Genomic DNA, 12,553 nt, shown 5'->3' with positions numbered 1-12,553 from the left:
CCTGCGGCTGACAAAAAAATCTGGGAGGGTATAGGGGATGTTATTTGTTTAGTAATTATTTGTTTGAAAGTAAAGTGGTCGCGAAAAGATAACTTGCCGCTGGCAGGGACCCGACCTGCGACCGTCTTCCCACTTACGTCATTATTACTGCTGTAGGTGGCTTGTATACTGACGTCGCTGAAAGCACCGTTTCGGAGCACCAGCACGTGGGCACGCGAAGTTTCCGATGTCACGTTGTCAACGCGTTGTATGCAGGTTCTTTCATTATTCGCGCACAGAGACGTTCCTTCCGCGCCTTTGCACTCGGACGCAACTGGTTTGTCCTTGAAGCCGCCATCGTGGAGTCTCGGTTCCTTCCAGAAGTAGCGTCCATGACGTACGTCAGGTGCAAGCCATCTGATACTTTTTTTTTTACTTTCTTTTCATTCAGTTCCCGTTATTGCACGTGTATGTGTGTTATAGACGTAGAACGTTCCGCTATGCTTGATGATAATCTATTATTAGACTTGTGGGCGGACGCCCTAGAGCAAGTGTCCACAACCAGCGGCCCGAGCGGGGCTGTAGATTATGCGGCCACCAAAACGACGTCTCAACACCACCACCCCCCTCCTTTCCCGGTCCCCTCGTCAATGTCTATCCGAAGGAGGCCCTGCAACACTTTTCCAAGAAATCATGATATGGATTCACTAAAGGAGCTCATTGCCTCATGAATTTATCGTCGCAAAAAATTTTGGAATCCGTCCCGCACGAGCGGAGCTACGAAGATTTGTTGCACGCTGCAATTGCATTTTCTCGTCCCGTCGAGGGCGCTGGAAGATAAGCAGGCAGGAATGACATGGGGGAAGAAAATACGTCGCGCGCGCCTGGTAATCTTGAGCACTTTCTCTTTTTTTTTCTTCGAACGCGGTTTTTCATTGCGTTCGCACACGCACGCGTGGACAAGTCATGGCCTCTCACGGCGGCCCCAGTAACGACTAAGCGTGCCATGCTCAAATCAGCCAATGGATGATACCTGGCCTGAGACGTAGTGAATTCGAACCTTTAGCGACATTTGTCGAGAAAAGGGAAAGCGATTTTTAGCTGGCTTTGAGAATTTATTGTAGATTCCATGTCGCAGGCTGCCCTATAATATTTGGCTCGCATATTCTTGAGAGCCTCGACTACCGATCGGCAGCGTTTTCTGACCATGCATGCTCAAAAAGTGTTGCAGGGCCTCTTAAAGGCCGGTCGACATGGCATTTTCGACTTCATATGGGGCTTGGGCTTCTAGCCCATATTTGTAAATTGTAAGCGCTCGACATGCGGGCAGAAAATAAGCACAATTCGAAGACAATTTCAAGCAGCATTGACAATACACCAGATGTTCGCTTTGCCGTCAACCACCCTTTCTCCCTCGTCTCCGGTATGCCGTCTGGAACCTGCAGAGTCTGCTTCATGCAAAGTAGTCCTCTGCCTGTAAAGGTTGCCAACCTTTGATCTACAGTATCCATCCATTGTGCCTACAAGCAAGCAACCAGGTCGTGAAGGAGCTTCCACTTGCAATCAGCAAAAGCAGACTGCAAAAAATGCCGCATGCAATATTAGAGTGTTGCCAATCATTTGCAAATCGAATAAAAGTCTTCAAAAATAAAGTGAAAGCATGTGTCATTCTTTGTCTTGGGCCAAAGATGTACTCGCATATGTCATTAAGATTAAATTTTCATGAGAAAAATGCCTATAACTAGGAAAAACAGCTTCAAGGGATATTTTGGAGCTTAGGTACTCGTGTTTAATGTAACTGTAATTTTGAAAAAAATGTTATTAATCATTCAAGCAAAAGAAAAAGGAAATGAATGTGGGCCACAATTAATCAGACATGAAACATCCAACAAGATCTGTCCAAGTCGGTTGCACAGTTTTATAGACTGATCAAAAACACTTAGTCTGAACATAGAGAAGATTCACAAACAAGTTGCCCAAGGCTCATTTGTTGTATGCGCAGATGCGAAATTGTAAACGAAATTCCGAAACATGAAACGAGCTTCATGCCTCTTGGGTGGCTTGGCACTCCAATGCACAGTAGCAAAAAATGTGAAGCTCACTTTGAGAAACCTCTGCAGGAGGGAGCGCTGCATGAACCAAATCTACTGCAAGATTGGTTTATCTTCGTCTTGTATGCGAGGTGATGAACATGCATTTGGACGATAAAGAGTCCTTGAGTAAACAGAAACCACAAAACTTCGTTTATTGCACGCGGCGCCACTCTGTCACTGTCGCACAGTCCGTGCTGTGTCTATAATACAACTTCTGACGAAAGCCAAACTCAGCTCTCGTTCAGGAGATATGTAGTGGCCAGATGCACATCATTGTTGGAGTTCCTCAGTGCTCTGACCACATTCTGCCGCTCGAAGCCCATGTCGACGAGCGTTTGCACCTGCAACAAAAAGAGTATTTGAAACAATAATTCAAACACAGAGTCAACGGCTTTCATCCTCAATATCAATAAAATCCATGCTCACTTGCAGAGCCATGTAAATCAGATAGAGCTTTAGATTTATTATATACAGTATATCAAGTGTACCTGGTAAATTTTCGACCATCGCTATCATGCTGAAAAGAATCGTGGGAGATGATTTAGACTCCAACCAAAAGTTTTGAGGAAACTCGACGTTGCGACCACGCTGCTCGAAAGAGCTAAGAACTTATGCTCCAATGACACAGAGCAAAAAAAAGAAGAGACGCGCGTAATTGCGGACCTCAGAAAAAAACGGGTACCCAAAAAACTTCATTCGAGCTGTCACACGCCCCGCAGAGCAACAGAGGATACGAAAACCCCAATTAACCTTAATTGGCTGCCCCCCGAAATGCGCACCGGTTCCATACGTTCAGGGAACCAGCGAGATGTTGGCGCAGATTCTCAAGAAGGAAGAGGTTCGCATCACGCACGTGCCTTCGTGTACGCTGGGCCGCCTCCTCCCCAGCCCGAAAGACCAGCCAACAATGGACAGGACCCTCGGTGTCGTTTACGAAATTCCCTGCGCCAAGTGCCCCTCTTTGTACATCGGCGAGACAAAAATCATACCGGAACGACTGAAGTAACACGCCAACGATGTGCGGAAGTTTTACAAAGAGTGCAGCGCAGTCGCTGAGCATGCTGAGACGTTGAATCAATGGATAAATTTCGAAGCGACGGCCATCCTTGAAAGCGAGCCGAACTGGAGGAGAAGGTTATTACTCGAGTCGTGGCACATACAGAGGGCAGCCTATAACATCAACCGCTCTTGGAACCCTTCCCCCAGTGTATACACATGGACTGCACTCCACGGCAAAATGAGAGAGCGGGGGGGTCATCATCCGCCCCGCTAGAGCCTTGAAGACGCCGCTACTACGTAGTCTCCGCAGTCACCCCTGAGGAAGGAACAAAGTTGGTTTCGAAACGTCGGGTTTCTTCAAAACTTTTGGTTGGAGTCTAAATCATTTCCCAGTTTCATACCCAACCAGACAGACTTCTGTCGAATGTTTACCTTCAAGTGCAAAGAATCGTGCAGGTATGGGTGAATGTGAGAAGTGGTTATTGAGGCGTTATATTTTGCACTAAACATCTGTGTTGCCTTGAGGGCACTTCAAACTTTGGATACCCAAAGGAAACTGTGTCATGCCAAATAATTGATATAATAATACTGGTTTAAGTAATTAATACGGAACAATGTTTTCATAATTTCAAGGCACTACTTTTTTATGACGATGATAGTTTATTCACTTGTGTCTCAATTTTCTTTCTTTTTTACTTCGGTGAAAAATTCCAATATGCTGCATGTTTACTGTGTTTTATAAAAAGCACAAATGTTTTCGCCAGTAATATTTTTACAATTTTCCCTTTATATAGGCCTATACTAAATAATAAAAAATACTTAAGGAGCAAATGAAGCAAAAATATTGCCAAAATATTGTGGCAAAGTTGGGAAAAACAGCATCTTGACTCAAATTGCAGGGTAATTTTCGCAATGTAGCGGTCAAAGTAAAAATACGGCTCTTATACTGTTGCATGGTATAGTTTGTCGGTAGGATAAGCAGAAAGCTTCAAAAGAGTAGATTTTGTTTTAAAGGAGAAAAAGATTTTCCAACTGAACAACCACAACGTAGTACGGAGCCTGCCTCTGATTCACCATCTATGCATAGCACGTCCGCGCTAGGTTCCAGCGGGGGCTTTTCGGCAGCGAATAATGCATGGTCACACAACTCCTTGTCACTTTTTTTAGTAATACTGCAGTATATAACGTCAAAATGGGGCAGTTTAGATTTACATTGGTTTCAAATTTTGTTGTGCTCGCTTGAATAAGATTTGGTGACAACGGCATACAGCACGTGCAAGGTGGGTAAAGAATGTGAGCAACATACCTGCTCCTCTGCAGAGTGGCCATTAGGTATGTTTCTGCGTTCTGCATGGCAAATAACCAACAAACCAAATGTTTTCGAAAAAGTACAGGCAGCTGTCATGAAGGTATTTAAAAGCAACACACCATCCTGGTATTCTTTGAACGTGCAAACTTACGATCACAATGTAATCATGCTCACAAACAGATGGGTTGTGCGTCTAGCGGAGAACCATTATAAAATTTAGTGATTAAAACATGGGGCTGCGAACCTTACAATATATATGTAACACACTCGCACAACAAGCTGAATGTTAAGAAGACAAAATTCAAGGTAAGAGAAGAAAACACAAAATAAGCAATATTCATGTACAAATCATCTACAAAGCACAAAAAAAAATTGCTTGGGACTAGAACAGTATAAAAATCAATGTGGTACCACCATTGCTTTGACTATGGTATAACTGGCACAGAAATAGAATTCGCAAGGATGGAATGGGTACATACGGATACTAAGTTGCATTTTGAAGGATACATTATTGTCGAGAGCATTGAAAAGTGCATAATTATTCAAAATACCCTATCAGTTATGTCACTTTACTGTGAATGCTGCCCCAAGCAGAAAATAAAAAGAATGCAGGGAAATTACAAGGAAAAAACAACAATAATATGTTTGGAAACAATGGAAAACAAGCGGCGGCAAATAAAACACACAACCTTTCTCTAAATCTCCAGAATTAAGAAAAGACAAAACTCAAGGTAAGAGATCAAAACACAAACAAGAAATATTCATGTACCAATCGTCTACAAGCAACAAAAAAAAAAAATTCATGCAACTAGAACAGCATAAAAATCAATGTGGCACCACCATTGCTCTGACTACAGTATAGTAATTAGCACAAAAATTGAATTCCCAAGGATGTAATGAGTACATATGGGTAATACTTGAGTTTTAAAGAAAAGGAGAACTTACCGTAAATTTCTGTATTCATTATATTATTCCAAGCTTCATGGTGATCCATGCTGGGAACAAGCCGCTCTGCATATCCCTGTGCCATCTGCTGTCGACTCTGGATATTATGCAGAAAGGAAGTTCTGTAACACTTCTTAAACATGTCACCGTATGTCTTCCATGAATAAATATTATTGTAACAATAACTTCATAAAAAAAGACAATGAAGTTCTTGAAAATTTAGGGCATACACTAGCACAAACACAAGCAACACGAAGCACTCGGCAGATCTGCAGAGGATGACATTGTTTCCCCGCCATTCTTACGTTCAACACAATAAATAACACCAGTGATAGATCACATCATTTCCATGAGTGATCACACCACCTTCTGTGGGGTGTTTTCACCCTGCGCCAAGGATTTATTTACCTCTAGAACCAAGTGACATGTGGATCACTGGTTTCTAAAATAACACTGACTTCTTCATTTGCTGAAATGAACCCAATTTCACTTGGTTAGAGAATTTGTCAAAATAAGCTTCCTTGAAGAAAATATCCCCCCCTTTTTATATGTTGACTTGTGCTTACATGGGAAGGCAACATAGGTTTTTTTCATTCACTTTCTACCAGTTTTGTGCTGCCTCAAAGTTTTCAAACAAAAAGAATTTGTATTAGGTAAAGCATGATCTGTTATTTATGCAACAAGCTGAAATTCTTAAGCTCTCCAAAAAATTAAAAAGAGTTTGCAGGTCCTGCCTGTGGCCTTCAATGGGGTCTCTAAAGGAATAAGCGATTTTGTTTAAAATTATTCAGTTACTTATTGATAATGTCAAGAGCCCCAATCTTGCCATAAGATGTTAAGCAAGCAAGAAAACAACACAGAAACAGAAAACACAGGTGGTGCCACTGCCTCGAGGTTTCTGCACCAGCTAACCATGAGGTTATATATTTTTGATGGCATTAGCTAGGGCTTACGTAATTATTTACAGATAAATATGAGTTACACTGTTTCATGAAAGAGCCAGAGAATTAACATGGCAGGTTTCAGGATATTTTAAAATGGCAATGTGGCCAAAATGAAAACAAATAAATACAGTACAATGAAAGCATATCACAATGGCATTAGGGCGCCAAGATTTTAGTACAACCTCTTTTGCGATCACCCCTTTTCATCTTTTGCCCTTTCTGCCCGCTATTACGCATAAGATCATGCAATACTAACTGGCCCGAACTGCTACCCTTTGAAGCAAAATTCTGCAATGAAACATTGACATTAATCTTACTCTTTTGATAACGAACATGTGAGGGCAAACTTAGCAATAATATATCTCGAAAGAATAACTTGACATCTAAACTGATATATACAATTATATAGACCATTAGACCACAATTTTTCACTATAATGCCCCTTTGATCATTCTAACAATTAAGCAAAAGGAGTTAGCAAGTGTGAGCCACCCACCATGCCCATGGCGGCAGCGGCCATGTGAGGAGGTGTGCGGGAGCCCCTTGCGTGCTGCAGGAGCAGCTGCCGCTCGAGCATCTCGGCCTGCTGCTGGCGTTGGATGTCGAGGGTGGCTCCCATGAAGGGCTCCTCCCGAGGTGGCGACGAGCGCATCAGTCTCCCGATTGTCGCTCCACACAGCCGGGCCATCCAGCCCGGCACCCGCAGTATGGAGCCCACCCAGAGCACGTTCCAGCGGCATATCACCCCTGCCACCTGCAAAGCAACCCCTTCCACATGTACATGTCAAGCTGCACACCTGCTCTGACACAACCTAATGAACACAACAGACAGTGAAGCTAAGGAACATCTACGGAACATGTATGTTTCAACTGTGCTAGTACAGTAATTATGACATAAATGGAAAGGAATTACAAGTGGATGAAAAATCAACTAGCCGCAGTTAAGGACCATACCTACAACCTACAATTTACTTGAGTTACAGCGATGGTGGCTTAACCATCCACTTTTATTGGGCATTTACGGTTCGTGTAATCCTGGGAGAGTAAGCGAGTGCCACTTGCAGCCATGATGGCGAGCGTGGAGCCCTTTTTTTGTTGCCAGCTGAAAGAGACTGTCGCTGTATCTCAAGAGCATCAGATGCACTGTCCGAAGATGAACTGCAGCACGTCGATTTTAATCCACTTTAATTACTTTCCACTAATGTCATAATCACTGCGCTGGTACCCTTAAAACATACAAGTAATGTCCCCTATACATTCCTTAGATTCATTGTGTGCAATTTTCATTAGGTTGTGTCTAGCAGGCGAGACGAACCCTACATCAATGGCTCCCTCTTTTGTACACCTGGTTTGTCTTGTATAAAGAGCTGAGTGTGGATAGGATAACAGGATGACAGACAAGATAGATGTATGGCAGTGAAAAAATTTTCCTATGCTAATCAATACGTATTAAACTGCATTCTATACAAAAAAACATGACAATATCACCCCCACCCCCTAAAAAAGAAAAAAAGCAGCGATGCCGCAACAAGAACACACCGTTAATTTAATCAAGTTGGTGACGAAGACAGAGCAGCTTTTGCTATAAGCTTTTGTCACTAATGTCATATTGAGTGTTTTACATGCTAAAACAAACATATAATTATGAGGCACACCATAGTGAAGGGTTCTGGAAATTTTGACCATATGGTGTCCTTTAATGTGCACTGACATTGCACGGCACATGGTCCTTGAGCATTTTGTTTACATTGAAATGTGACCAGTGCGGCCAGGATTAAACCCGCAATCTCCATTTCAGTGGCAGCCAAGAACAGTAGCCACTATACCACCAAGGTGGACTTGGGTTTTTGTCAGTGACAGTAGCACAATGAGCTTGGTGTTAGATCATGAAAAACCTTGAAAAGCACTAGCTTTGGTGCCCAAATTGACCTGTAAAACATTGATGACTCTGCCAGAAGACTTTGGGAAAAAACAGGCACAAGTGAAATTTGAGGAAAGGTTTCTAAAGTTTAGCCATTTTTAATATTTGAGTAACCATGGACCGCAATATACAAAGTATGGGCTACATTCGTATCAAGGTTTTTCTTTTTCATTAGGTGGCTTCAATGTTCGTCCTGTCAGTCTTTTAAATGCTTGCTGAAAAGCAGGTAAGTGAATATAACAGCAGCAAGGATGGCATGGCCTCGAAATGTGCTGAAACATGTCTGCACCCCTTCTCTCTTCGTGTCTTGCACAAGCTACAGCAGCAGCTCTTTCTGCAGTACATCATCATGAAGGCTGTACATCAATGTTGCAGTCTTTACTTTACAGTCTGAGAATATAGCGAAACAATGAATAGAACCCGTCACTCGATTATAATCTTGCCGTGCCTCCCTTCACTGCTACCTGCAGAGAACTTCCACAAGTGCATGCTCATCTTTCAGTAAACAAAACATATTTTCCCTCTGAGTTCTGTTTCATGAGGGTTTTATGGGTTCTGTTTCACAGTATTTTGATTTTCAAAATTACAAAAACAAGGTCCACTCACCAATGAACACAGCCCGCAGATTGCTGTCTCCTTGGAAGTACTAAGTACCTAAATAAATGAAACGACTGTGGTAAGATTTCAGAGACTGGCATGAAGCGAATAAGGTGCACTTCACATATTTGCACGCAATACCTGAATTTCGCACTACCCGCCATTGTCACAGAGTATTTGATACATGTATGCGAGGCTTCCACAACATTCTTAACACAGAGCTCTTACAACAATCTCATCATGAGAGGAATTGGCAGGAAAAGCAAGTAAAAGGTTTCGTGTATTGGTGACAGGTATTCACACCATGTACACCCTATGGTAGTGCACGAAAGAGCACTGCAGCACACATGAGAAAGTTTTTTCTCAAGCTCTGACTGACAGCCAATCAAGTGGTTTACTGCACAGAAGGCACACAGAAGGGAACTTTGAAGAATGCACAAAAATACAGTGCTATGTTTAAGTAGAATCATAAGTCTCGCATTAAAACAACCTAAATATGCTTTATGCCACATTTATTATAGTGACTCCTAAGGAAAACAAGTGATGCATAATGAAAACTCCCATCAAGTATCAGTAAGACACAAAAGATTCTGAAAACCTATTACTGCTGACACTTTCTGACTGACAATTTACCTTCTACATCAAGCGAATTTAGAATCTAATGTCTTCAATTTACCATTTATTTTTATATTTTCTTTTATTAAACTACCAAAATGAGAATTAGAGACAAAATGGTAGCATTAAATGTTGGTGTGACCTCTTCAAGTGAAAGGGTTAGCTAGTATATAAAACTAATGCTGGAATATAAAATGCTTTTGCAGAAAGCTGCTACTATGGCACTTCAGATCTAAAGAAGCTTTAATATTTGTGCTAGCAATGTTGAGTCTACATGTGAATAACAAGTGAGGAAAATACATATCGAATATTATATGAAGGACGCACCTGTAGCCCAAGCAGGTATGTGAGCGTTTTCCCAGTGACAGGTATGCCGAGCACGTATGACTGGGTCACTCGTGGGATATCAAGCAGGTAGTTCACAAAGAGGGAAAACACCAATGCGTAGCTGTAAGAAATCAGACAGCATAAGTGGGTGACACGGGCGGACATACATCTTTAAGGGAGAGCAATAAAAGAAGCCCATAAAGCAATTACAGTACAGGTTCAGCACAAATGAAATTTGTTGCTATAGGCAATGTACAGTTAAGGTTTCCAGAGTGCCAGAATGCAGAGCCTAGCGGATAGATGAAGAAAAAAAAAAGCAGTAATGAGATGGGGTCGGTCAAAATTGAATGCGGTGCATGCACTGCATGAGTGGGCAGATTGTGGCCGTGCTACACTGGAGACGCCTGTGCACGTCTGTTTCTTAACATGCCCCTAACGGCTAATCTCGGTGAAATTGGGACAGGCCAGTGCAAGTGACACAGCCCCCTTTGGTCAGCGGACTGTGCCTGTGGAAACGAATAAACGAAGCAATCGCAACAGCTTTGCTTTGTCACCCATAGTAGGTACATGGGTAATATGCTTGAGTAAGGTGCCAGCACACTTTTTGTGAAGTACAGTTAAAGAGAACTTTAAACTTTCCTAAAGTTCAGGATTAGTGCTGGACATCTTTGGGCCATAGACAGTCAAATGTGTCTGACATTTGTTTTATGAATGTGTTACAGAGGGATCTTGTTGATACGATTCTGCATAGTAGGCTTTTTTTTTTTGCTTCCGGCAAACTTCTTTGGTTAGTATGAATTTTGCACATTGCGTCTCACTTTCTGGCTTTTGTGAAAAATGTATCAACCAGATACCACTGTAGTAATATTTTCAAAAATGGTTTGCTGAGAATACGGAGCAGTTTAAGTGGAATATACTATTCTAAATAATTATTAGGAAACCGTGCATGTTGGAAGGAGATGAGTAACTCTGTAACTATGCCAATTGAAATAAAAAAATTCTGAGCCTTTGTTTCTCAAAACTGCCCAGTGGGTTAGCTGTGGGTTTAAGTTCATTTCTACCACTCCATAAATGTTTAATTTTGCCTCCACTGAAATTCAGCCATCACAGCCTGAGCTACAAATGCTAATTTCTTCCCTGTTAGTGTACGGTGCTTCTAATCTAATGGGGAGCTGTATAAATTGAAATAAATCGTAGTGGCTGGAACACTTAATTAGAGGTCAAGTTCCCAGACGAAGCAGGAATATAGCTCTCTAGAAAATACTGCATCCGGCAAAACTTATGCTGCAGGATCAAAGCTGCAAGGGGAGCTTGCTGATATAGCCTAATTGAATAACAATGGTAGCACAAGCAACAAGACGGAGCCACAATGCAAGTGCAAGGAAATGGGATGCAAGATGGCAACACGAGGACACACACACAGCGCTACACACTGTGTGTGTCTCCGTGCTACTACCATTGTTATTCACTTATGCCGAATGATATACATATGTAGAACCATCACAAACGTATGACAGCAAGTGTGGAGGAACATTGCTGACCGCTTCAGCATTGTGGTTGTGGTGGAGCAATTCAAGGTCAACTTTAACTTCAATTAACTTTAAACAATACGGCTTATGCATGTTGCAGGTATTGGCTATGTCCCCCCCCCCCCCCCCCAACATGTTTATTCATACAATTTCCAGATAGCAATTTTTACGATATCACTATCACGCGAAACAGCGCAACGTTTCGAGGAATTCCAGTGGTTCATTTTCTCAGTTTATAGATTTTCCCCGCCAAGCCTTTCTCTTTTTTCTTTTTTTTCGTATGAACAAGGCTCCATAGCATCTACGAGGAACACCGATGGACAGCTGTGTACTTACGGTCCACTGGGAAACGGTGACAGAGGGACTTCGAAATGCCTCAGCATGTATATAGATGCAAGCTCTAAAAGCGTGGCAACCACCGATGCAGTCAAGAGGAAAGACTGGAACAACAGTGAGGACACCACGATTAAGTAACACATCGCGAACGAAACTGCTACTCAGTCTTACTTGCCACAGTACTTACCGCAAACTTTCGTGAGCCATAGCGCCGTTCAAATATCCGAAAATAGTAAATAAGAAGCGATCCGCACACCAAGTCTTTAGTGTCGAGAAAGCACACTTTCGACGTGACTAGCCTCCAAAACTAGAAGGCAACAGAAAGCAGAAACACCACCATTAGTACAACAGCAATACGCAGTCCTCAAAATGATGTCACTACGCAGTGACATAATCGCGATGTGCACTCTTGATGAAAAAACAATGACAGCTCACCTCTCCCCTGTCAACGATGTCAGAGATGTCGTACAGGACATAATGCCTAACCTGGGCAAGTATTGGTGTGTTGAGCGCGCACGATGTGAGGAATATGGAGCCTAGGAGCCCCTTGGACACCGGAGCCTTATCTGAAATCGATGGACGCACAGGAAATACACAGTGAATGCCAGCTGTAATGACGAATCTGTCACAAGCGCGCGCTAACCAGCAACGCGCTTAAAACAAAAGTAGGAGACGCCCCGAACTCGACATGGTACGGAACTTTGCGCAAACAGCAGGCGAAGGTCACTTACAGAATCCTGATGTACTGTACTGGGAAAGCATCGCGGCCATTCTTTTAATTTAATTAGTTAAATAAATAGCGCGAGTTACTCCACCAACCACCATTGTAATCACACTACACTAACGGGAACTTATCCTAGCGGCTCGTGAGAGAAACTGGCACCAAAACAAAAACCAATATATATCTGAGTAGGGCATGGAAAATTTGAAGTTTAAGAACAAGCATGATCAAACCATAA

The 12,553-nt window shown here is 42.4% G+C and overlaps 1 protein-coding gene across 1 annotated transcript; it reads right to left on the bottom strand.

Annotated features, from left to right (window-relative positions):
- Positions 1-2,199: 2,199 nt before the first annotated feature.
- On the bottom strand, positions 2,200-12,485 carry LOC119178730 (ubiquitin-associated domain-containing protein 2). The gene is made up of 10 exons (XM_037429966.2): positions 12,326-12,485; positions 12,030-12,160; positions 11,782-11,901; positions 11,595-11,698; positions 9,730-9,850; positions 8,797-8,844; positions 6,766-7,023; positions 5,326-5,422; positions 4,378-4,418; positions 2,200-2,413 (listed from the first exon to the last, which is right to left on the bottom strand). The coding sequence occupies exons 1-10, from the start codon at positions 12,363-12,365 to the stop codon at positions 2,303-2,305; spliced, it is 1,071 nt and encodes a 356-aa protein (XP_037285863.1). The 5' UTR covers positions 12,366-12,485; the 3' UTR covers positions 2,200-2,302.
- Positions 12,486-12,553: the final 68 nt, after the last annotated feature.

The sequence above is a fragment of the Rhipicephalus microplus genome, chromosome 1, assembly GCF_043290135.1.
Source record: "Rhipicephalus microplus isolate Deutch F79 chromosome 1, USDA_Rmic, whole genome shotgun sequence".
Classification (NCBI taxonomy): domain Eukaryota; kingdom Metazoa; phylum Arthropoda; class Arachnida; order Ixodida; family Ixodidae; genus Rhipicephalus; species Rhipicephalus microplus.
This window is presented reverse-complemented; position numbering and strand designations above follow the sequence as displayed.